This window comes from Peromyscus californicus, unplaced genomic scaffold, assembly GCF_007827085.1.
Source record: "Peromyscus californicus insignis strain IS unplaced genomic scaffold, ASM782708v3 Scaffold_2__1_contigs__length_46816999, whole genome shotgun sequence".
Lineage (NCBI taxonomy): Eukaryota > Metazoa > Chordata > Mammalia > Rodentia > Cricetidae > Peromyscus > Peromyscus californicus.
In genome coordinates, this window is record NW_026294540.1 from 38,189,567 (window position 1) to 38,215,492 (window position 25,926).

General features: G+C 47.3%; 1 protein-coding gene across 1 annotated transcript; it reads left to right on the top strand.

The window, feature by feature from the left end:
* Positions 1–241: 241 nt before the first annotated feature.
* On the top strand, positions 242–25,557 carry Arpc1a (actin related protein 2/3 complex subunit 1A). The gene is made up of 10 exons (XM_052754439.1): positions 242–350; positions 7,825–7,918; positions 9,659–9,763; positions 13,344–13,566; positions 14,657–14,764; positions 17,855–18,067; positions 21,313–21,388; positions 21,539–21,732; positions 23,665–23,755; positions 25,173–25,557. The coding sequence occupies exons 2-10, from the start codon at positions 7,855–7,857 to the stop codon at positions 25,209–25,211; spliced, it is 1,113 nt and encodes a 370-aa protein (XP_052610399.1). The 5' UTR covers positions 242–350; positions 7,825–7,854; the 3' UTR covers positions 25,212–25,557.
* Positions 25,558–25,926: the final 369 nt, after the last annotated feature.

Sequence of the window (25,926 nt, forward strand, 5' to 3'; positions counted from 1 at the left end):
CAGGTATATATATATATAAATATATTTTACTTTTTTATTCATCCTTAAAGAAAGGAGTAGGACTCCCACCGAGTTCCACAGGCACGCCCTAGCGCGGACAGGCGGCTGCCTCCCTCCCGAAGGGACCACAGCTGTTCAGACACAGCCTCCCAACGCGCGCTGAGCTCTGCGCCTGCGCCGCCCGCCACCTGCGCGGCCGCGCTGCGCAGGCGCCCTGGCCACTTCCGGGATCTGTCAGCCGCTCCCTCTGGGCCTCCCTCCTCCGTCCGCGCCCGCCGGAGCCTGTTCGCGTCGACTGACCAGAGTCCGCGAATCGTCCGCTCCGGCCCTCCGGACCGCCCCGACCCCAGGTAAGGGGCCGCAGGGCCGAGCGCCTGGCCCGGGTCGCCCCCATTTCTTGCATCTTCAATGGGACGCGGGGGCGGCGGGCCCGGGGCGCTTCGGCGCGGGGTCTCCAGCTGAGGGGGCTGGGATGTCCGTTCTCCATGGTGACCCCTGAGTCCCTGGTGTCCCCCCCCACACACACAGAGCGAGCGTTTCTGAACACTCTCCAGCTGCCCCCCGCCTTGGGTGAGAGAATAGACAGCTTGGCCTCCGACACCCCCACAGTACCATTTGCCCCCCTACTGTGATCATTTGCCACCATCTGTAAAATTGGTTTAGACCGGCCGATCTCCCCCGATGGCTTGTCACGAGTAATCTGTTCATCTCTTCAACGTCTAGGATGTTGCCTAGAGCAACCTACGATCCGTCAGTTATTGCGGGACCCTCCCCAACAAGAGAAAAGCCATCTTTCCGAGTAACCTTAAGATTCCTCTGTTCCGCCCACCCTCCCCCCACGCCCGTCAAAGTTGCCCCCTCCTGTTCACTTCATAGAGTCCTTTATGTGGCACCTCCAAAGTTCTCATTGGACTCTGCCACTTGGTCGGGTGACCCTGGGAAGATTGATTCTTGGTGCCTCGGTTTCCCCAGCTGCAGGAAGAAGATTCATTGTCTACTTGGCTTTTATTAGGTTCAAGTGAGTTCATTTGCTTAAGTTGCCTGGCCCAGAATAGCTGTTCAAATAATATGAAAATAAATAATAGCCATTACTAATGCTTCTTAGACATTCTACGAATATCTGCCTTCCCTTTCCCTCTCTCTGTCCTCGGACTTGAAGACTATGATTTATTTATGTTTCTGGCCCCAATTAGATACTTAACACTGTTGGGAACATGGTAGGCACTTAATAAATTGTAGCTTGGGATCTCTGAATATAAAGCCATCTGTTGTCATGCTGTGGCTTGGGAGTCTCTCTCCTGTCTACTTGCCCAATTTACTGAAATGACCTAGTTTGCACCCTCTTTTATCACTTTCGTTTATTTATTCATTTATTTTGGTTTTTTGAGAGAGGGTTTTTCTCTGTGTAACAGCCCTGGCTGTCTTGGAATGCTCTTTGTTGACCAGGCTGGCCTTGAACTCACAGAGATTCGCCTGGTTCTGCCTCCTCAGGTGCTGGAATTAAAGGTGTGTGTCACCATGCCCAGACAATTTCATTTACTCTTTTTGTTTCCTTGTTGGCCTTAGAATTTCAGGTCTCTAGAATTTATCAGTTTGGGGTGTTTGCCCCATTAGAGCAAGTCTTGCTGACTGCTTCCTACCACAGAGTATCTGGAGGACTTCTCCAGTTTATCTGCTGTACCCAACTGGGGGATCCTTTTGGAAACTGCAAAATCCTTTGGAGGAATGGGTGACAGTGTTTTGATCTAAATATCTAGTGTAATGTCAGAACAAATTTGGTACAGGAAGTGTAGAATGGTCTGATGAAGCTGGAATTTGGAGTGAGCCTGTCCGAACATTGGTAGGGTGTGGTGATCTTGTTGGAGTACCTGATGTTGCTGGGTTGGGTAATGAGAGAGATTAGAAACTAGATGAATCACAGACTTGAAATCGACCCTAACAGGGATCGGAAATTCCAACTTACGTGAATTTGTCAAGCTCCAGTGGAGTGGGACCAAGAAACAAACATATGTCAATGTTTCCAAGTTCAGAGTATCCTTCTGGGGTGGCCCAAAGCTTTGTGTCAGAGGAAGAAAGAGAACTAATTTACCGGGCTACCGAGATGGCTCCACCATTAAAGGCTAGGCTTACAACCAAAAAGACCAGATAACTAACCTACTGAGATCAGTTTGGGGATGGTTTTATGTGCTATCTCATTTAATCCTGACATTAGTCTTGTGATGTCTCTTGGAGACCTATGTTACAGATGAAAAGTGACTTGCCCAGCATCTCATTATGTATGTGTCAAAGCCAGATTCCAACTCAGGTCTCCTTGTCTCCAGAGCCCATGGCTAACCATACTTTAAAAGCTGGGATTAGGGCCAGGTGGTGGTGGCGCATGCCTTTAGTCCCAGCACTCTGGAGGCAGAGCCAGGCGGATCTCTGTGAGTTCAAGGCCAGCCTGATCTACAGAGCGAGATCTAGGATAGGCACCAAAACTATACTATACAGAGAAACCCTGTCTCGAAAAACAAGCAGACAACAAAAAAGCTGGGATTATAGTTGAATTGGTAGAGCACTTTCGCGGTGTGCACAATGCATAGGTTGGCTCACCAGCACCACAGGAAGAAAAGACTATATATACTAAGTGGTAATTGAAGAGAGTGGGAACCTATGGAGTAACCCTGTTTCTTCAATCCTTTTCATGTCTCAGTGCTAGACATGGACAAGAAGCCTAGGTTTTGTTTGTTTTGTTTTGTTTGGGATAGGGTCTTAGTACTGGTTGTCCTGGAACTCACAGAGATCCTTCTGCCTCTGCCTCCTGAGCGCCCAAGTTTCCACCTATAGTGTTCCCCTTTTTCCTCTTGAGCCTTGTTAAGATCAGACATGGCTTAAATATCACCTGCAATTTAGAGATTAAAATTATCAACGTATGCATGAAGGTTTATTTTACTTGCTACAGAATTCAGGCTTAAAGTAGCCAGATGATTATAAAGAAAAGACATGTGTAGCAGATCTGGGACCGCCAGCCCCAAATCATGACACAGAGACTTATTAATTATGAATGCTTGGCCTTAGTTTAGTCTTGTCCCACTAGCTCTTATAGCTTAATTTGACCTGTTTCTCTTCATCTGTATTTTGCCTCAGGACTTTTTACCTTTCTTTCATTCGGTGCGTCCTACTCTTTTGCTTCCTCCCTTTCTCTCTCCCTCGTTCTCTCTCCTCTTGAGCCTAGATTTCTCCTATTTATTCTCTCTGCCTGTTAGCCCCACCTATCCCTCTCCTGCCTAACCATTGGCTGTTCAGCTCTTTATTAGACCAATCAGGTGCCTTAGGCAGTCAAGGTGAAACAGCAACACATCTTTACACAGTTAAACAAATGCAGCATAAACAAATGTAACACATCTTTACACAGTTAAACAAATGCAGCATAAACAAATGTAACAAGCCTTTTTATAGTTAAAGTAATATTCCTCAACAGACATGTCTGAATGTATATTCAATTATAGAACTTGACTGATATAACAAAGTTAGAAATGTAGTTGTAGAAGTAATTCTGCTGTTGTGTGGCTGACTGTTCACTTCTTTTGGAAACTTTCCTGTATGGGTAGAAGACTGAATAGGAGAATGAGAAAGTCTTTATCTGCACTTGTGTAGTTTCAGCTATTCATGAAATAGGTGCCCCTATTACATGTGGATATCCAAGTTATTAGCTTACAAACCAGTTTTGTTCAGTTAACAAGTGAGCTTACCAGATTTGGATTTTTACACTAATTGCTTATAGTTAGTAATATTTGTAACAAACTGCTTTAAAAAGATTGTGTGTGTGTGTGTGTATGTGTGTGTGTGCAGGCGTGCACGCCTGTAGAGGCCAAAGAGGTGTCAGTTCCCTTGGAACTGGAGTTAAACAGAGATGTAAGCTGCCTGACATGGATGCTGGGAACTTAACTCTTGTCCTCTGGAAGAGCAGCAAGTGCACTTTTTTGTGTGTGGGTTTTTTTTTTTTTTTTTTTTTTTTTTTTTTTTTTTTTTTGGTTTTTCGAGACAGGGTTTCTCTGTGTAGCTTTGCGCCTTTCCTGGAACTCGCTTTGGAGACCAGGCTGGCCTCGAACTCACAGAGATCCGCCTGCCTCTGCCTCCCGAGTGCTGGGATTAAAGGCGTGTGCCACCACCGCCCGGCTTTGTGTGTGTTTTTGAGACAGGGTTTCTTGGTGTGACAGCTCTGGTTGTCCTGGAACTCGCTTTGTAGACCAGGCTGGCCTCAAACTCACAGAGATCCACCTGCCTCTGCCTCCCCAAGGCTGGGACAAAAGGCATGCACCACCACTGCCCTGGGGAGCAGCAAGTGTTCCTAACCACTGAACTTTCTCTCTCTCCTGCCCCCACAAGATGTTATTTTGAGTTTAATATGAGACAAAATTGGAGTAAGCATATCAGATACCAGAAACAAGGAGAGACTGCATGAGGTGTGCATCTGGAAGTCTTTTGGTTTGCTTGGGACACACACACACACATACATTTTTGTGTATGTATGAGTGTGGGTGCACAGTGCCATGGTACATATGTGGAGGTCAGAGTACAGCTTGGTTCTCTCCTGCCACATGGGTTCTAGGCACCAAACTCAGGTCTTAGACTTGGCACCAAGCACCTTTACTCACTAGGTCATCCATCTTACCAGCCCTTGGGTGTTTTTTCTGAGACAAGGTTTCACTGTGTAATTCTGACTGGTAGTGAGCCCCCTGCCTCTGTCCTCCGAGTGCTGAGATTCCAGGTATATGCCATCTTGAAAGTTTGTTTATTTATTTATTTAGAGTTAGAGTCTTACAGTGTAACCTTGACTGACTTGGAACTCAGTATGTAGGTCAGGCTGGCCTAGAACTCATAAAATCCAATTGCTTTTGCCTCCCCAGTGCCAGGATTAAAGGCATGCACTACATACCCAGCTGAAAGTTTGTTTTTAAAAGTAAATTAAGCAGTCTCACTTGAATTCAATAATTTTTTGTGTGTGTGGGGGATATAATTTCTAAGTAAGCCCTAGCATATGCAAAGTGCTGAGTTCTTTACTTTGCACCCAAAAATAAGTAAATAAGGAGCTAGAGGGATGGCTCAGCATTTAAGAGTGCATACTGCTCTTGTAGAATACATTTGGTTCCTAGGACCATATCAGTCAACTCATAACTGCCTGTAACTCCAACTCCAGAGGATCCAACACCCTCTTCTGGCTTCTGCAGACACTGCACTTGGGTGTATATACCCACCCACCCACTCAGACAGACAGACAGACAGACAGACACACACACACAATTTTAAAATGTGAAAACCTGTTTTAAAAAAATAAGTTAATTAGTTGGGGTGAAAGTCAAAGGTTCTTTATGAGTTGCAATTTGCTTTCTAGAACATGAAAAGGAAAAATGTAATAAATAGTTCACTCTTCTCTTTTTTTCCTTTGGCGGTTTGAGACAGTCTCATGTAGCTCAAGCTGACCTTGTAGTTGCTGTGTAGCTGAGGATGACATTGCATTCCTGATCCTTTTGTCTCCACCTCCAAAGTGTTGGTTTTACAGATATGCACCCCCACATCCAGCAAATACCTTTGCTCTTGAGTAGAGTGTGTCAGTTGAAGAGAGATGTCGGGCATTTTAAAGTTTTGACCTTTGGGTTCCTTGATCAGAGTGTTTTCTTTTTCATGCCACATTTTTCATTAATCACAGCATTCAGGAGGCAGAGGCAGGAGGATCTATGTGAGTTTGAGGCCAGCCTGGTCTACAGAGTGACTTCCAAGCAGCCAAGGCTACGTAGTGAGAAGAAAGGATATTTCATCCCACACACATGATCAGTTTATCTCTTAATAGCTAAGACTTGTTCTTACCTAAGGCAATACAATTATCATAGCTAGGAAATTATTTCATGCTGTTATATAATAATCGAGCTCGAACTCAAATTTGTTATACAACACATGTCTTTTATGGTTATTTTTAAACATACCAATTATAATCAACTGTCTTATGAAATTTGGTTTTCATGGCTCTTTTGAACTCTAGTACAGACTCTTCCTTCTGCCCTCCAAGTGCTGGGATCGCAGCTCGTTGCTACCATACCTATCAATGTTGCCTTTTAAAATAATCTGAGCAAGTTGTTCTCTAATGGGTATCTCTGGGATTTGTAGTTGAGAGAGAGACGGAGAGTGAGTGAGTGAGTGAGTGAGTGAGTGTGTGTGTGTGTGTGTGTGTGTGTGTGTGCTTGCATGTGTGTGTGTGTGTGTGTGTGTGTGTGTGTGTGTGCGCGCGCGCGCGCATGCATGGGGATGTGCCAAGGCAAGCCCAGAAGTCAAAGGACAGCCTAGGATGTCAGTCCTCACCTTCTTTTTTTTTGGTTTTACGAGGCAGGGTTTCTCTGTGTAGCTTTGCACCTTTCCTGGGACTCATTCTGTAGACCAGGCTGGCCTCGAACTCACAAAGATCCACCTGCCTCTGCCTCCCAAGTGCTGGGATTAAAGGTGTGCGCCACCACCGCCCGGCTAGTCCTCACCTTCTACCTTGTTTGAGACAGAGGCCTTCTGAAGAGTCTTCTGCCTCCACCTCCTATCTCCCTGTAGGATCACTGGGACCACAGAGGCATGAGCTTCTGTTTCCAGCTTTCCTGAGGGTTTGGGGGATCAGAGCTCAGGACATCTGGCTTGTACAGCAATCGCTTTAACCTCTGAGCACCTCTGAAGACCGCCATCAGTTTTGACTTAATTTCTTGGTGTTGCTTAACTACTCCTTTCCCTTTATCTCCTATAAACTGAAAATGAGATCTAGATCTCAATTGGATTTAGAGTAGATATGTTTGGCATATTTGCTTCATAGCTTCATAGCTGAGTTGATCGTCTTCCAAGATTTATCTAGGATGGTCCTGTAAGTTCTTGTTATACCACTGACTGACTTTCTTTTAAGGCAGAGTCTTACTCTGTAGCCCAGGCTGTCCTGGAACTCACTATGTAGATCAGGCTGGCCTTGTACTCCCAGAGTTCTTCTTGCCTCTGCCTTCTGAGTGCTAGGACTAAGGGTATGTGCCACCACACTTACTCAGATTTATTTTCATTTTAAAATTATTTGTATTGTATGTCTCGGGGGTATGTCCTTGTGAGTGCAGGTGCCTGTGGAGCCCGGAAGAGGATATCAGATCCCCTGGCACTCGAGTTACAGGTGGTTGTGAGCTGCTCATTGTGGGTGCTGGGACTTAACTCGGGTCCCCTGTAATAGCAATATGCACTCCTAACCGCTGAGCCATCTCTTCAGCCCCTATTCTTCTTCCTTCTTTCTTCAATGGGGATTGAACCCAGGGCCTTCCACATTCTAGGCAAGCACTATTCCATTGGGCTACATATATCCCCAGTACTTTCCATCTCATCTATTTTGTTCTTGTAAATATCCTGGTGTGGATGACAAATTAAATCATTGTTTTCAAGTTCCAGGAGGACTGTTGGGTTAGATTGCTGTGTGCCTGTATGTAGTTCCAGGTTTGATCACTTGGTCAAGATGATGACTACCAGATTTCTTTTTTGTGAAGGCATGTTTCTATTGTAATTAGTAAGTCCTGTGTAGAGTGGTACTTTGAGACTGAATATCCCATCCACTCCGTCCCAATCTTTAACCTGTAATTTGAGAGTCTGTTGATGACCCTTGAAAATAGATTCTACACTGGTTACAGTGCTGATTCTAGTTACGGGATTCATTTTGAGATTGAGTCTTCTCTAATAGGAGGTCAGTATTGTATTTATCCCCAAATAGTTTGGGTTCCTCTGACAACTTACACACTTGTAGCATGACATTTTAGGTGTTTTCTTTCCTGTTGCTTATTACAGCTTTCTGACCTTTGAGAACACTTAAGAATCATGTCTCTGCATCAGTTTCTGCTAGAGCCAATCACCTGTCATGCCTGGAATAGGGATCGTACCCGTAAGTGTGCTTTGAATTTTATGCTACTTGTGGGGGGGGGGGGGCTGTGGAGACCAGAGGTGGTGCACCTCACCACCCTTTTTTTGAGACAGGGTCTGTCAATGAACTTGGAGCACTTTAGTTTGTCTAGGCTGGCCTGCCAGTGGCCATTGAGTTCCAGGTGTCCTATTTCTGCCCCACCCCCACTGCGGTACTAAGGTTATAGACGTATGCTGCTACACCCAGCTTTTACAAGGATTTGGAGGATCGAACTCAGGTCCTCCTGCTTATGTGGCAAGCACATACCATCTGAGCTATCTCCAGCCCCTCATTTTGCTTCTCTGTGTGTGTGTGTGTGTGTGTGTGTGTGTAACAACATTGACCACAAGGTCTCTTCAATGCTAGACAAATATTTTATCATGGAGCTACACCCTCACACACACGCCTCCTCCCCCCCATTTTTTTTGTTTGTTTGTTTTTTCCAAGACAGGGTTTCTCTGTGTATCCTTGTGCCTTTCCTGGAACTCACTCTGTATACCAGGCTGGCCTCGAACTCAGAGATCTGCCTGGCTCTGCCTCCCGAGTGCTGTTTAGCCAGCTCCCTTTTTTAGTACTTTTGGTATGTCTCACATACAGGCATTTTTAGGATTCAGTCTCATGAAAAAATATAAAATTCATCCTTTTAAATGTATAAATCAGTGGTAATTATTGAGTAATACCCTAGTCATTTTGTCTAATTTCAAATTTCAGATTGAGTTTTCTGTTTTTTTTTTTTTTTTTTTTTTCTGAGACAGGCTTTCTCTGTGTAGCCCAGGTTGTCCTGGAATTCACTCTGTAGACCAGGCTGACCTTGAACTCAGAGATCCACCTGCCTCTGCTTCCTGAGTGCTGGGATTAAAGGCGAGTGCCACCACTGCCTGGCTCAGATTGAGTTTTTTGGTTTTCTTCTTCTTCTTCTTTCTTCTTCTTCTTCTTCTTCTTCTTCTTCTTCTTCTTCTTCTTCTTCTTCTTCTTCTTCTTCTTCTTCTTCTTCTTCTTCTTCTTCTTCTTCTTCTTCTTCCTTTTCTTCTTCCTCTTCTTCTTTTTTAAGATTTATTTATTTATTATGTATACAGAGCTCTGCCTGCATGTATGCCTACAGGCCAGAAGAGGACACCAGATCTCATTACAGATGGTTGTGAGCCACCATATGGGTGCTGAGAATTGAATTCAGGACCTCTGGAAGAGCAGTCAGTGCCCTTAACTGCTGAGCCATCTCTCCAGCCTCAGATTGTGTTTTCTTTTTTTTTTTTGGTTTTTCGAGACAGGGTTTCTCTGTGTAGCTTTGCGCCTTTCCTGGGACTCGCTTGGTAGCCCAGGCTGGCCTCGAACTCACAGAGATCCACCTGGCTCTGCCTCCCGAGTGCTGGGATTAAAGGCGTGCGCCACCACCGCCCGGCAGATTGTGTTTTCTTAATATGAAAAATCATAAATTGAAATGCTTAGCCAAAAATTTTTGAGTACCAACATAATGGACAAAAATTTTGCATTTTGACTAGTTGTGGTAGCTCATGCCTGAAATCCCAGCACTTGGAAATCTGATGCAGGAGTTCAGGACTTTATTGCACTACTGAGTGAGACTCTTTCTATGAACAAAAGAAGAGGCTGGGCCTAGCTCAGAGGTAGATCCTTGCAGTTATGATTCTCTGTGTTCAAACTCCAGTGCTGTACATAATAACAACGCACGGCAAAGTGTTAACAGTTTGCTGGCTTCTTCCCCAGAGATCGCCCTGAGCCCCAATAATCACGAAGTACACATCTACAAGAAGAATGGGAGCCAGTGGATGAAAGCTCATGAGCTGAAGGAACATAACGGACACATCACAGGTAATGCAGCTGCGATTCAGTGTGCTGTTTCCAAACAGAGCGCTCTCCTGTGTAGGTGAAGAGCCTCATCAAATTAAGTGGGCCTTTGAATTTCGAGTTTTCTCTCTTCCTTTCCTTTCTTTTCTTCTCCCTTCCTTCTTTCCTACTTTCCTTCTTTCCTTCCTTCCTTCCTTTTTTCTCAGGTTCTTTGAGACAGGGTCTCTCTATGTAGCCCTGGTTGTCTTGGAACTCACTGTAAAGACCAGGTTGGTGTTGAACCTACAGAGATCTGCCTGCCTCTGCCTCCTGAGTCCTGGAATTAAAGACACTTAGCTAAGTTGTTCTTTATAGAAAATTTGAGAGAGAGAAAAATAGTAATTGTAATCATTATATGCTTCTTGTGGCCCAAGTGGTACTCTGGTAGAGTATGGAGAGCACTGAATGAACCTGCTCTGCACATGGGATGAGCCAGGAAAGCCAGAGCTAGACCCTGTGAAGTGTGAGCACCAAGGAAATTTGAGCTAACTGTTTTTACTGTGGGACAGGCCTTCCTTTGTGTTGTTTTAGGAGCCAGGACAACTTTCCAAAATACTGAATGAGGCCAATGAGATGCCTTGGAAGGTAAAAGCATCTGTTGCCACAAGTTCAATCCTGGGGACCCACTAGGAAGAAGAGAACTAACCCCCACCACTTGTCCTCTGACCTTCAGAAGTGTACCGTGACAGCACAGGCCCACATGCACACACTCTAAATAGCTGTAATCAGAGTTGTTACAATTGAAGCAGGAGTGATGTAGCAAACATCCAGATTACCTTCCCCTACAGTTAACAGATTCTCCTGCATCGGGAAATATCTTCTCTACCAGAACACTTAAAAGGGATACAGGGGGCTGGAGAGATGGCTCAGAGGTTAAGAACACTGGCTGTTCTTCCAGAGGTCCTGAGTTCAATTCCCAGCAACCACATGGTGGCTCACAACCATTTTAAGCCGGGCGGTGGTGGCGCACGCCTTTAATCCCAGCACTCGGGAGGCAGAGCCAGGCGGATCTCTGTGAGTTCGAGGCCAGCCTGGGCTACCAAGTGAGTTCCAGGAAAGGCGCAAAGCTACACAGAGAAACCCTGTCTCGCAAAACCAAAAAAAAAAAAAAAAAAAAGGGATACAGGACTAGGGAAAGAGATGAAGTCCTCTTATGTGTGGTCTTCTCTGCTTCCCCAGAAGACCATCTATAACTTGCTCTGACATCATCTAGGCATGTTCAGCTTGTATGTATGTGCTCATACGTCCAGGACATGTCTTTGGTATGAAACTGTCCCGAAACTACTGAACCATTCATTGATTCATTGCCTATTGCTCCTGTGTTTGGTCATTCTTTCTGAGAGGTGGAGCACTTGGAAGGTGGAGGCAGGAGGATCAGGATTTCAAGGTCATCCTGAGATACATAAGGAAGTTTGAGGCCAGCCTGGGCTACGTGAGACTGTCATATACTGATTAGCTTAAAGATATTCTTGCCCAGATCAGAAAACAAACAAAAAACAACTTTTTGTCTTTTTTTTACCTTCTGTATCCTTTGAAGTTGTTCAGCATTAGGGCTGGAGAGATGGCTCAGTAGATAAGTACCTGCCACTACAGCATGAACACATGAGTGTAAATCCCCAAAAGCCAGGCATGGCTGAATGCACATGTAATCCAAGGGCTTGGGAAGTGGGCGCAGCAGGCAGATCCCCAGCCAGCCAGCCAGTCTTAAGGAAACAGTGAGCTTCAGGTTCAGGGAGGGAGAGATCCTGTTTCAACAAAATAAGATGAAGTAGAGGAAGATGCCCAAAGTTGACCTCTGGCCTCCATGCACATGCACTTGCACTGACACAGAGAAGGTGTCCAGCGTCCCCATCGGGGTTCCTAACGATGTCACGTCATCAAAGCCAGCATGGTTGCCATTCTCTCCATGGCATTGTTTCTATTAGGTTTGGCCCATTTAGGTTCCATTACCAATGGCTTTATGCCTACGAATAAGGACACTCATCTTAGTCTGAATTTTAGCATTAGGAAATATTTTTTTTTTTTTTTTTTTGGTTTTTCGAGACAGGGTTTCTCTGTGTAGCTTTGCGCCTTTCCTGGTACTCGCTTTGGAGACCAGGCTGGCCTCGAACTCACAGAGATCCGCCTGGCTCTGCCTCCCGAGTGCTGGGATTAAAGGCGTGCGCCACCACCGCCCGGCGGAAATATTTTTACATGAGAAAAGACAAAGATGAAAGTACCTTTTCCTCCTTCCCCTCAAAAATTTTTAAATATTCATAACTTTTCTCCCTATGTCTTTTGAGGTCCTTTGAACTTGAACCCATTTTCTGATGGCATCTTTTAGATCTGAAGAACTTGGAAAAGTCTGAATATACCTCTAACAGACTCTAGGATTAACAGTGTTCTCTCAGACCATAAATAATCAGGGTGGGTGGGGGTGGGGGGACCTGACATTGTAGAAAAGCCTGTCAGCACTTCATAGAAGAGAGTGTAGCATATGGCAGAGTTCTGGCGTGTTCTCTGAGTTTATTCCTCAGGGTAACTACTTGATCACCACTAATTTTTTTTTTTGGGGGGGGGAAGCAAGGTTTCATGCCCTGGATGACCTGGAACTCTTGATATAGAACAAGTAGGCCTTGAACTCATAGAAATCTGCCTGTCTCTTCCTGCTGTGTGCTGGGATTAAAGTCATGTGCACCACACCTGGCCGCTCAGCTACTTCTTAAAATTATTTTTATGGACTGAGAAGACAACTGAGTGGATGAAGTGTGAGGACTGGAGTTGAGATCCTCAGAACCCACACAATGCAGGACAGGCTGCCGAAGGAAAGAGTCAGGGGTCTCCTCCTCAGCACCCACACAATGCAGGACAGGCTGCCGAAGGGAAGAGTCAGGGGTCTCCTCCTCAGCACCCACACAATGCAGGACAGGCTGCCGAAGGGAAGAGTCAGGGGTCTCCAGCACAAGCTAAGTAGCTAGACTAGCAGGGACTGATGAGCTTTGAGTTTGGTGAGATCCTGCTCAATAAATAAAGGTGGCGAATGATCAAGAAAGACACCCGATGACAGGCCTGCACGGGCACACGGGAACGTGTGCAAAGACGTTTGCAAAAACAAAGCAACCCCAAAACTGTTTCATTATAGAAATCTTTTTTATCATCATTTTTTAAATTAATTAAATTTTTTCATTTATTTTACATCCTAACTGCAGTTTCCCCCACTTCCCTCCACCCTCATTATAGAAATCTTAAGTGATTTAAAAAAAAAAAGAAGCAGCAGCTAGGCATGGTGGCACCAATAATCCAACACTAGGCGGCAGAAGGATGGGAAGTTTAAAAGTATCCTCAGCTTCATAGTGAATTCCAGGCCAGTCTGGACTTCTTGACACCCTGTCCCAAAAGAAAACACAAAAATCCCCAGTTCTGTTCTGGCTGACTCTCTAAGGATCCTGAGTCCTCCCAGACACCTGGGAGAGAAACAGCCTTGGTTTTGTGTGGTGTGATAGCTGTAGAAGGGAGAAGCGTGGGAGGAAACCAGCCAGGTCACTGTTACCCATGTCCAGTCCCTTGTCATTGGCCTCACTTGCAGGTATTGACTGGGCTCCTAAGAGCGACCGCATCGTCACTTGTGGGGCAGACCGAAACGCCTACGTCTGGAGTCAGAAGGATGGCATCTGGAAGCCTACCCTGGTGATCCTGAGGATTAACCGCGCAGCCACTTTTGTGAAGTGGTCCCCACTGGAGAACAAGTTTGCTGTGGGCAGTGGGGCCCGGCTCATCTCTGTTTGTTACTTTGAGTCTGAAAATGACTGGTGAGCAATGCTGCGCCCTCTTGTTCCTCTCTGTGTAATCCATGCTTGGATGGCTGTGCTCTTAGGACCCTGTTGAGGCTCTGTGCTTAGCTGCAGTGGCCCATTTCTGGGCCAGAGAGTGGTTTCTCCCTCTGAATTCCTCCCTGAGTAAATGTTCCTCCTGTGCACACGACTTAATTCCCACACCTTTTCTTTTAATCTTCCTTTTTCCTCTCCTCTCCTTCCCTTCCTTATTCTCCTACCTCCTTTCTTCTGTTACTTCCTCCCTCCCTTCATCCCTTTATTTCCATCCTTCCCTTTCCTGCCCCTGACTTTTCTTAATTTACTTAGGAAACATTTCCTCCTGGCTGAGCTTCAACACAGTAACTGTTTACTCTTTGCGTTCATTGAGAGATTGTCCTCTATGTAGGTAAATTAGACCTTGCTGCGGTCTCAGATGTGGTCTTTGAAAATGAGCTGTCTATTTAGTGAAGTTGGTCAGGCCCGGTGGGGTGCACACACCTGTAATCCTAGCGTTCAGGAATCTGAGACAAGTCTGAGGAGCTACATAGCAGGTTCAAGATTAGTCTGGACTTTGTATAGTGAGCTCCTGACTAACACAGGACAAGCATAGGGACCCCCTTCATTAGGAGCAACTGTGTTTTGTAGGTAGCCCATAAGAAAGGACTCACGTGCCGGGCAGTGGTGGCGCACGCCTTTAATCCCAGCACTCGGGAGGCAGAGGCAGGCGGATATCTGTGAGTTCGAGGCCAGCCTGGTCTACAGAGTGAGTTCCAGGACAGGCAGGGCTACACAGAGAAACCCTGTCTTGAAAAAACTAAAAAAAAAAAAAGAAAGAAAGAAAAAGAAAGGACTCAAGTATGCATCTGTAGATCAAAGGACACCAGAGAAATCATTAGAACATTAAAAATAATTGTACTTTGAGGACTTACTTCAAAAAATGTAGCTAACGTTTCTTGTGGATTCCAGAATTTAGACTATATTTATAAATGTGTAGTTTTGATTTGAATTGAGTTTATTGGAGTGGCTTGGAAAATGTTACCGTTTTTTGTTTGTAAGGACAATGTAAACTAGTTTTTCTCTTTCTTAGGTGGGTGAGCAAGCACATTAAGAAGCCGATTCGCTCCACAGTCCTCAGCTTGGACTGGCATCCCAACAATGTTTTGCTGGCTGCAGGCTCATGTGACTTCAAATGCAGGTGGGGATCAGTAAGCACCGAGACTTGAGCTGCCCGTTGTTCGCTTTGGCACATCCATAGGGTTCCTTTCTTTGCAAGGTTCTACAGCAGCACTGTGAGGAACTCAATAATGAAGGGAACTTGGGGTCTAGAAAAGGAGCTGAGGGCGGAGTGTGCCTCAGCAGGTAGCGTGCTTGCATAGCTGCACAAAACTCTGGGTCCCATCCCCCAGCACTGTGTAAGCCAGGCATGGTGCTGCACGCCTGTGACCCCGGCACTCTGGATGTAGAGGCAGGGAGATCAGAAGAAGTCTGTGGTCATCCTTAGCTACATAGTGAGTTTGAGGCCAGCTTAGGCTATATGAGACCCCATCTCAGGAGAGTGAGAGGGAGGGAGAGAGGAAAGAAAAAAAAAGCAGGTGACCTAGTGAACTGATGCACAGTGATTAAAAGAACAAGGAGCAAAGGATGTGATGGACTTGGCCTGGAGTGAGCGGAAGCTACAGCGGGTTGGCCGGACCAGCGCTCTTTAGACAGAGTATCAGGAGTTCCAAGTGCAGGAGTGAGCCATGCTGTGTCCATCACAGCCTGTTGTTCTTAGTTTTTTTAAAAAATAGATATATTTTGTGTATGTGTATGCATATATGTATGTGTGTCTGGCAGAGGCCAGGAGAAGATGAAAGATTCTTCAGCAGCTGGAGTTACAGGCAGTTGTGAGCCCCTTATACAGGTGCTGGGAACCCAGCTCCAGTCCTCTGCAGCAAGAGCAGCAATGCTCTTCACCCCTGGGCCATCTCTCCAGTCCATTCCTCGGTTTTTGATGGGACAAGATGTTTGAAACACGTACTTGTGTAGCCCAGGTTGGTCTGGAGCTCACCACCCCCCTTGCCTTCCCCTGTGCTGGAATTACAAGCGTGCACCTTCACGCCTGCCAGCCTGTCGTTCCCAGACCACAGACTGCAGGCTGCAGAGGAGCCTGAGATCAGCCAAATGTCACTGCACGGTGTCCTGCAAGCTGTTACTGCACTGTCCTTTACAGTTCCAGGCTAGAGGGAGCATGACCACACTGCTAAGAGAGCTAAGACTCATACTACAAGTCAGGCGTGGTGGCACACGCCTTTAATCCCAGCACTGGGAGGCAGAGGCAGGTGGAGCTCTGTGAGTTGGAGGCCAACCTGGGCTACAGAGTGAGTTAGTGAGTTCCAGGATAGCCAATGCTATTACACAGAGAAACTCTGTCTCAAAAAAAAAAAGAAAAAGAAAAAGATTAAAAGTTGTTCTTCATCAGGGCTTTTTCCCCTTAGCAAAAGGAAAAGCAAACAATTACTGTTTCGTGTTGACTCTTTGTGGCAGAGTTGAGACACACCCACGTTCAGTTCCTATGTGAAAGATTTCCAGAAAACTTGGCCAAAGATTTATATTTAGGAATACAGGGTTTAATTACAAAGCAAAACAAAAACCAGGGCTGGTGTGGCTCAGTGGTAGAGTGCTTGCCTAGAATCCCTCATTGGGAACTTGGAGGTGTGGCTCAGCGGCAGAGTGTCTGGAATGCCCCAGTGTGAGGGCCTGGAGGTGTAGCTCAGTGGTAGAGCACTTGCCTGGCATGTTCAATCCTTAGCACTGCAAATAAAAAAAAACCTATGAAGGGAAAAAAGATGGAGTTATGGTAGTCTTCGGGGCTTTTTGTTCGCGAGTTTGTGATCTGTTATTTATCCAGTCATCCTAGCTCCCTTGGAAAACAAGGCAAGATGATACTGTCTGGTGGTGTTGGCAGGTGCCTACAACCCCCACCCCCTAGAGCCTCAGCTGCCACTGTCATCTGGAGTTGGGCTTAGGGGACCAGAGTTCTTTAGGGAGTCTTGTGGTTCAGTACCCCCACCTAGCTAGGTGACCTTGGACTTCTGGTCTTCTGCCTTAGCTTCCCAAGGGTTGGAGTTAAGGGCCTGCACCACACAGGCTTAGAGGTTTTCTAAAGACAAGAGGGGTCAGAAGAGACTGGAAGGCAGATTCCAGCTGTTCTTTGTCCCTCCCCTTCCTAAGTCTGGGCTAAATCACATTACATACAGCTGTAGGGAACTAGAGGCAGAGTTGGAAAGAGACTGAGGACATCGGCTGTGAAAGATCCGATCTATTTATCTCTGTGTGGTGTATGCGTGTGTGCATGTGGGTGCCTGTGTGGAGACAAGAGTCAGCTTTAATTACTGTCCTCTCTCTCCACCTTAGTTTTTGAGACAGGGTCTCTCACTGCGCTGGGTGTTTTCTGTGTCAGCCTGGCTAGTGAGCCTCCAGGACTGTCTCTGCCCTGTTCAGGGCTTGGGTTACAGATGCACGCTGCCATACCCAGTTTTTATGTGGGTGATGAGGATCCGAACTACCTTCTCATGCTTGTTCACAGGCACTTCATTGATGGGCCATCTCCCTGGCTCCCCAACTCCCCCCGCCCCCTTTTGGGAGACATAGACTTATTATGTAATCCTGAGTGGCCTTGAACTTGAAGAGATCCTCCTGCCTCTGCCTCCTGAGTGCTGAGATTAAAGGTGTGCACTGCTCAGCTTACCAACTCATCTGTCTTTAAGTGAGTTGATGTCTGGCTCTTTTGGGGTAACGGCAGTTTCCTCTCCTGCCACTGACTGAGGGCCTCTGTGTGTGCTGAGGATGGTGCTGTAGGAGGCAGAAAGGGTGCTCTGCTCTGGGTACAGTGATGTGGAGCAACAGCAGCAGCTCCTCACATGTGCTTATCAGGCCCCATCCCTTCGGTTGTGGATCTGCCCATCATGCTTTGCTCCTTTTTAGGCCAACCCCTCTGTTCTGCATTGCCTTCCAGTAGCTGCCAGTGGCCCTTTTCTATATTCATACATTTTCTTTTTCTTTTTTTTAAGATTTTATTTATTTATTATGTATACAGTGTTCTGTCTGCATGTTTGCCTGCAGGCCAGAAGAGGGCATCAGATCCCACTATAGACAGTTATGAGGCACCATGTGGTTTCTGGGAATTGAACTCAGGTCTTCTGGAAGAGCAGCCAGTGCTCTTAACCTGTGAGCCATCTCTCCAGCCCCATACTCACACATTTTCATTTGCTTTTTTCTTCATTTCCTATGTTTTGAACAACAGAGTGTTTTCTGCCTACATCAAAGAGGTGGATGAGAAGCCAGCCAGCACGCCCTGGGGCAGCAAGATGCCTTTTGGTCAGCTGATGTCTGAGTTTGGTGGCAGTGGGACCGGCGGCTGGGTGCATGGGGTCAGCTTCTCTGCCAGTGGGAGCCGCCTGGCCTGGGTCAGCCATGACAGCACTGTGTCCGTTGCTGATGCCTCGAAAAGTGTGCAGTGAGTATTTGCCCTGCAGGTGGAAGGTGGGACATTCGGTGGAAGCTCTCAGCAGCACACTAGGGCCGCTTTCCCTGGTGTCTCCTGAACACCCCAACAGCTGCAGCTGCCTGTAAATACCTGTTGGGAGACTTTAAGGAGTTGGGGCTTCCTTCCAGAAACACTTCTTGGTGAAGTACTGGTAGTGTCCCTTTGAAGACCCTCCTGCTGTGCTGTTCACAAGGGTGCCTCAGGAATAGCCAGGTTATTCTGTGTCTTGTGAGGCAGCGTGCACATGACGACCAAAGGATGATCCTCCAAGGTCCAGCTTCCCAGGCAGGGAGCTTCCTGGGCTCAGACACAGAGCATGGTGACCCCAAAGGAGACACAGCACTAAAAAGTCTCACCTGCCATGGACAGTGACTTGTCTGTAGAGGCATAGATGGATTCCCTCCCCCAACAATGCTTCCTCTAGCCCTCCACACTCAATACACTCTAGCCTCTCCCTAGACCACCTACAGTTAGGGCAGAATTCTATACAGCTAGCTGAGAGGCGCAGGATAGAGCAGCTGAGACCCCAGGTGAGGGTCCAGGAACCCTGCCCCCTCCTATTAGGTAGTGCCAACAGGCCTGACCTTGAGGGTCTCTGGAAAGCAGTCACAGCTTCTCTGATGAAGACGATGGTTGTTAGGCGTGGAGGACTGATAAATCTGTGACTGTTTCCTAATGTCAGGGTCACCCAGCAACCTGAAGGAAAATTCCAGTGAGGCATGGTGGTTCACATCTGTACTTCTAGCACCCAGGAGGTAGGGGCAGGAGGATCATGAGTTCAAGGCCAGCCTGGGTTACGTACATACTGAGATCCCGTCTTAAAAAACTAGGACTGAGGCTGTTGCACCTGCCTGGCATGCGCACACCTTCAGTTCCTTCCCCTTACATCACCCAAAAAATAGGTGATCCATCCTTACTCCACTCAGAGAACAAAGCAGCCTTCATGCTGTTCTTGGAGTCTGCTGGAAGAACCCGAATTGCAGTGACTCATTGTCAGTGTGTCACCCTCGAAGCCTTGAAGCACTATCAGATATGGGAGTAAAAGTTTGAAGAAGCCTGGAGTCCTCCTCTTAGCAATCTTTGCTCTTTGCTGTGAGCCCTTCCCCATGGGTAGTTGAGGAAAGCTCCTTATGATGGTCTCCAGACTGGCCACTCTGTCATAGGCACAAAACACGACATTGCAGAGGTGATATTTTCTCTCCTGAACTGAGTTTACTATAGGAATTCCTTTGTGAAAGGTTTCCCTTGTTAAAAATACTGCCTGGAACTCCCTGTGTAACCTGGGCTGGTGTCAAGCTTCTGATCCTCCTGCCTCAGCCTCCCACATAAAATGTAGTTTTAAATGCCAGGCATGGTGGTGCTAGCCTGTAATTCCAACATTCAGGAAGCTGAGGCAGGAGAGGCATGAGTTTGAGGCCAGCCTGGGCTACATAGTAAGACCCTCAGAACACCAACACGTGAAGCTGGGGAGATGGTGGTTCAGGGGGTAAAGGTGACTGATGACCTAGGTTTGATCCCTGGAGTCCGGTCATAGAGGAAGAGACTGACTACCACAAGTTGTCCTGTTACTCCACACACGCGTGCGCACGCGCGCACACACACACACGCACACACACACACAACATTCGCATTTGGTCTTTTTGTGCTGGTCTTCCTTTTCTTTCAGTGGTATTTAATGGCAGTGCTGGTTCTGTTGGCACTTGTGGTTCTCAGCACTTGTTGCTGTTCTGTGTCTCCTCTACACTCACTCTCACTAGGAAGCTGCCTGTTTCAGCTCTGTCCGCTCCACCCCTCCCCTTCTCTTGCGTAAATACGCCACAGCATGAGCTTCAGGTAATGTTAGTCCTACAGTTCTGTAGCTGCTTGATTAAAGGGTCTCCTGAGACACAAGCAGTTAGCTGTTTTTATGGGTTGTGTGGATGTGTTTTGAGACAGGGTCTCTCTAGCCCAGGCTGTCCTCAAGCTCACTATGGCGCTCAGACTGGGCTGGCACTCCAGGTCCACCTGCCTCTGCCTCCCAGATGCTGGTGTTATAGGTGTGTACCAACTGCTTGCCACAGCGAGCTTTCAGAAATGCATCCTGTAGTCTGGGGAGGTGGCTCAGTGGGTAAGAGTCATCTTACAAGGAACCCTAGTTTAAATCCCCAGCACCCTCATAAAAGTCAGGAATGACCACGTGCCCGTGACCACAGCATTGAGGGCCAGAGACAGGCAGACTCTGGGAGCTTGCTGGCCAGCCTATAAGGCAAAACACTGAGCTTCTGGTTCAGTGAGAGAGCCTTTCTGAGGGAATCAGACGGAAGGAAAGTGATAGAACAGGACATCAAGTGTACATCCACACGTACCAACATTCACAGGAAGAAAATTGCATAAAATGAGGTGCCCTTAATTTATCACCAGGTGTTTTTCTGCCACAACTGGTTATACACATCTGTACACACACACACACACAGAGTGTGAACTGACTGAGACTTAAGATTCATCTCACAGCGGTGGCTTTCACAGGACATGGCTGCCAGCAAGTGTCTCTGTAGTGCCAGCACTGGAACTGGCTCACTGGCAGTAGTCACGGGAAGAGCCATGGCAGGTGAGAGAGGAAAAGCCATTGTAGGCTGGGGTGACAGTCAGAGCCAAGGTTTGAGGACTTGGATGGACAAGAGGGACAGATCCAGCTCAGTGAGACAAAGGCAGAAGGAAGGACTCCTTGAGGACCATGAATAACGCCTTAGCAACGGGCAGGGCACAAGCTACAGAGCCAGTTCTTTACTTTTATTCTTTTTTTTTTTTTTAAAGATTTATTTATTATGTACACAGAAGAGGGCGCCAGATCTCATTACAGATGGTTGTGAGCCACCATGTGGGTGCTGGGAATTGAACTCAGGACCTCTGAAAGAGCAGTTGGTGCTCTTAACCTCTGAGCCATCTCTCCAGCCCCCAGTTCTTTACTTTTATTTGATTGATTGATAGAGGGTACTAGGGGTCAAACCAGGGCCTTGCATGTGTTATATTGCCAGCCTCAAGGCCTCAGTTTCTGAATGTCACTTTGGGGTCACCTCATGCTTGAAATTCCTTCAAGGAGAGGTCAGGGGGCTCTTTTAGAGAAGTATTGGCTGGTACAGCAGAAGCCACTGTGAGAATGGGGCCTTTGTTGTCCTCCGTCTGTGAAGAAGCCGTGGGCTGTGGTTCCCTAGTGTAACAAGTGTTCTTGTGTTCAGGGTTTCAACTCTGAAGACAGAGTTCCTGCCACTGCTGAGTGTGTCGTTCGTCTCAGAGAACAGTGTTGTGGCCGCCGTAAGTATCTTTCATCCTCACAGTGTGCCTGCCATATGCATCTCCAAGCCAGGAATAATGCATGCTCTGTGACAGTCTAGCTGGGAGAGCACTCTGCAGGGCTTGGTAGGTAGACAGGGGGCCTTTGGACTGACTGACCTCCCATTTCAGGGCCATGACTGCTGCCCGATGCTCTTTAACTATGACGACCGTGGCTACTTGACCTTTGTGTCCAAGCTAGACGTCCCAAAACAGAGCATCCAGCGCAACATGTCCGCTATGGAACGCTTCCGTAACATGGACAAGAGAGCCACAACTGAGGACCGCAACACAGCCTTGGAGACGCTGCACCAGAACAGCATCACGTAGGTGCCACCTGGAGCCAGGGCACTGGCTTCTGTAGAGAAGTGGCTGGCCAAGGTGCCCACTCCTCGTCATTTCCTTACAGAAGCCCTCTGTGCTGCAGGCCCCAGCATCCCTGAAGGAATGAGAGCAATAGTGAGCTTGTGCCTCCCACCCAAGGTCTTATTTTCAGCTTATGACACAGGGGAGTTGGCTGGACATGGTGGCACAGGCCTTTAATCCCACCGTTTAGGAGGCAGAGGCATGTGTGAGTCTCTGTGAACTCGAGGCTGGCCTGGTCTACCTAACCTACATAGGGAATTCCAGGCCAGCCAAGCTGCATGGTGAAACCCTGTCTCACCAACAAGAGTGAGCTGCCACCACTTCATCCTTGTGCCCTTGGAGCTGCTGTTGGCACTGGGCATGCAGGAGAAGTGTGGCTCCTGTCGGCGAAGGCCTGGCCGGCTAGTACTCCACCAGTGTGGGGAGCTAGTCCATGCTGGGCGTGGTGGCCCAGGCCTGTAGTCCTGTACGTGGGAGGCTGAGGCAAGAGTGCCAGCAAGAGGGCTCGGGATAAAGGCGCTTGCTGCCAAGCCTGACAGACTGACTGTGCCCCCAGAATCCACATGGCCAAAGGAGAGAACCGACTCCCAAAAGTTGTCCTCCGACCTACACACACAATAAATTCGATGGAAAACTAGTGATATGTGTAAAAGCCATCCTCCGCTCAGGCTGTCCAGAAGTAGTCTTGTGCTGTGGTTCACTGTCTCCTTGGGGGGCAGGCTCTCATCTGGACATTTGAGATGAGAAAGAAGAAGCTGTCTGCAGTCTTGGAAGGTTTCCACGTGATTAGCTCACACAGGTTGTTTTCGTCATCTGCTGGGCTCTGCTAGAATCTGGAGGAGTGACTGCCTGCCTCTGGCACTGTAATGAGTCCTTTTATTTATTTATTCTTTGGTGTTTTGGACTTGGGATTGAACCCAGGACCTTGCTAGGCAAGTTCTCTACCACCGAGCCACAGCACTAGCCTAATGAAGACTAATTTCAAATGCAGAGAAGGCTCTGGCCCTTGTGCCCTGGCTGTCTTAGCAGGTTGATATGAAAGGGCTCGTTGGGAACCAGTTAGCTTTGGTCATGCTCTGGCCATGTATCTGAAAATACAAAACAATTCTTTACATCTGCATCACTCCTGAGCCCCCTGCCCTGTTTGAACCCATCACATTGCCATGAGGCCATCGTCTCTCCTTCCACTTTTGTCTTTCCCTCACACACACACACACACACACACACACACACACACACACACACACACACAACCTGTATAGCATGTTGGCTGGCCTGGAGTTTTGTATATAGACCAGGCTGCCATATAATTCCCATACCTGATTGCCTCCGCCTCCTGAGTGCTAGTGCTAGGATTAAAGACACATGCCACCATGCCCCGCCCCCTTCTTTTTGACATAGGATTTCATGTAGCTTAGGTTGGTCTCAGACTCACTGAATAGGCTGGAGTGGCGGGGCGGGGAATAGGTGGGTAGAGGATTGCTGTGTTACTCAGGATGACCTTAAACTTATCGTCTGCCGCTGCCTTCTAAGTGCCATAGCCATAGGCATGTACCAACACACACAATTGGTGTGGTAATGGCGATCTAGCCAGGACCTCATGTATTCTAGGCAGACACTCTGCCAACTGAGGTACATCTCAAGCTAGTGAGGCTCTCCACCCCCCATTTTGAGACAGGGTCTCGCTGTGTAACCCTGATGAATCTGAAACTTACTATATAGCCCAGCTATCTTAGGATAGTTCCTGACTCCTACTGTTACGGCCCAATGCTGATGGACGTGTTAATATTCAGGAGTGGAGAGAGTTCATCTCCTTTAGTGAACCTTACAGTAGGTGAGGGTTGGCCTCACTTCACCACAGACCTCACAGTCTCTTGATGTTGCTTCTTTAGTCAGGTGTCTATTTATGAGGTGGACAAGCAAGACTGTCGGAAATTCTGCACTACTGGCATCGATGGAGCCATGACAATTTGGGATTTTAAGGTATTTCTTCTTGGTACTGTTTTTTGCAGCGTTAGGAATGGAACCCAGGGCCTCACACTTGTTAGGAGAGCACTCTTCCACCAAACTACCCCAGCCCTTGATTTCCAAGTGTTTCCACCATTTATATCAACTCTTGCTTGTGCTCAACCTTTTCCTAAAGAAACATGTCTTCCTTCTTGAAATACAGTGTCAGCGCAGTGTATGGCAGAAGAGTTGGCCCCGAATCTCTAAGCATGAGGGGAGCACCATTCCCATTGGGTGGTTGATGTCTCCTGGATAGTATTTGTTCTCCAGAAAACTTGGAATGCTGTTATTGAAACAGGCCCTGTGCTGGCCACCATCCTACACTTCTGTGTGTAGACATATTTTTATAGTTTACACCTTTATTTAATAAATACAACTGTTCATGGAGCTCACTCCTGTAATACCTACACTTGGGAAGCTGGGGAGAAGAATGGCTTTCAGTTGGATGCCAGTCTGTGCTGGAGAATAAAACCTTGCTCCCCACCTCCCCGCAAACAGTGCAAGGACTGAGAAGACGGATCACACAACACAACCACACGCACTGTATGTGGTAGTGCAAGAATAGTGCAGGGTCTGAAGTGATGGCTCAGCAGTTAAGACCACTCGCTTAGGACTCAGGATTCGTTTTCCAGCACCCACGTGGCAGCTCACAACCAAATGTAACTCTAGTTCTAGCGTGTAGTGCCCTCTTCTGACCCCCACAGACACTAAGCACACATGTATGCACATACATGCAGTCAGGCAAACATACACATAAAAGTACACAAATGAGCCGGGCAGTGGTGGTGCACGCCTTTAATTCCAGCTCTTGGGAGGCAGAGGCAGGCGGATCTCTGAGTTCAAGGCCAGCTTTTTTTTTGTTGTTTTTTTTTGTTTGTTTGTTTGGTTTTTCGAGACAGGGTTTCTCTGTATAGTTTTGATCTGTCCTGGATCTAGCTCTGTAGACCAGGCTGACCTCGAACTCACAGAGATCTACCTGGCTCTGCCTCCCGAGTGCTGGGATTAAAGGCGTGCGCCACACAACCTGGCTCATAAATGAATCTTAAAAAAAGTGCAGAGTGATGCATGTCTTTAATCCCATCACTCAGTAGTCAGAGGAAAGTGGATCTCTGTGGTTTTGAGTCCAACCTAGTCTACAAAGTCAGTTGCAGGACTTCCAGGTCTATTACACAGAGAAGCCCTGTTGTTAAAAAAAAAAAAAGAGTGAGGTGGTGTGAGCCTTTTGGGGACAGAGACGTCCAGGCCTGGGGAACCACCCTGGAGCCAAGGTCTGGAAAGTGTAGGATGAGGGCAGTGGGCTTGTGTACCTGCAGGGAGGAGCTCAGCAGTGTGTCAGGCAGTGCAGGGAGCAGGCAGCAAATCCTCAGGCTGACCAGTGTTCTGCTTTCTCAAGACCCTGGAGTCTTCCATCCAGGGCCTCCGGATAATGTGAAGCCGAGGGAGCCTCTGCCATCCAGCATGCGGAGCGAGACGGGGCTGAGCACACTCTGCCTTTCGCATGGTGGTGAGGATCGCCGGCCGTGGAAACACTGTCACACTATCAAGCAACTAGCGTGTGTTCGTGTGGGTGCTGTGGGTGAAGTGTGGGTTTTAAAGACAGCAAGGGTTTCTTTTCGTTTTTCTTCCGTTTCGTTGTTTTGATTTTGCTATCTCATTCCATTTTTGACCAAAGCTTCTCTTGAAGTAGTTTATTATGGAAGATTGTCACACTAACTTAAAGGGTGAGGGAAGTGTGTGTTGTCTGCTAAAAAATTAAAGATCCCAAGTGTGCAAATGTGTGTTGTTTTCCTTTATACTATTTCTGTTGTTAGCAGAGGAACAGCTCATCTTCATTAGGTTAGTCATTTTTAGGGTCAGGCCCTAGATCTCAGATCCTTAAACTGCACTGTCCTCTGCAACCTTTAACCAGAGAGGACTAGTTACTGAGTCAGGCATGTAGTGCCCACCCACAATCGTACCACCTGAAGGGCTGAGACCGGAGGATTGCAAGTTCCAGGCACTCACGGGCACAGGGTTGGGTTCTTCATCGCGGCACCTTCTCTCCAGCCCCACGTTCTGTTTGCTCTTACACGAGTTGTTGGAATTAGGAGTTAGTTAGCACACAGCCCTTCAAACACACACAACAAAAGAACAACCGAGGATCTCTC

What these genes read in the sequence shown, in the direction of transcription:
- Arpc1a (XM_052754439.1), top strand. Translation starts at nt 7,855, where the DNA reads ATGTCTCTGCATCAGTTTCTGCTAGAGCCAATCACCTGTCATGCCTGG. An exon ending in GATGCCTCGAAAAGTGTGCA is followed by an intron (nt 18,068 to 21,312) that starts GTGAGTATTTGC and finishes TCTTGTGTTCAG; the next exon opens with GGTTTCAACTCTGAAGACAG. An exon ending in CTGCACCAGAACAGCATCAC is followed by an intron (nt 21,733 to 23,664) that starts GTAGGTGCCACC and finishes TTGCTTCTTTAG; the next exon opens with TCAGGTGTCTATTTATGAGG.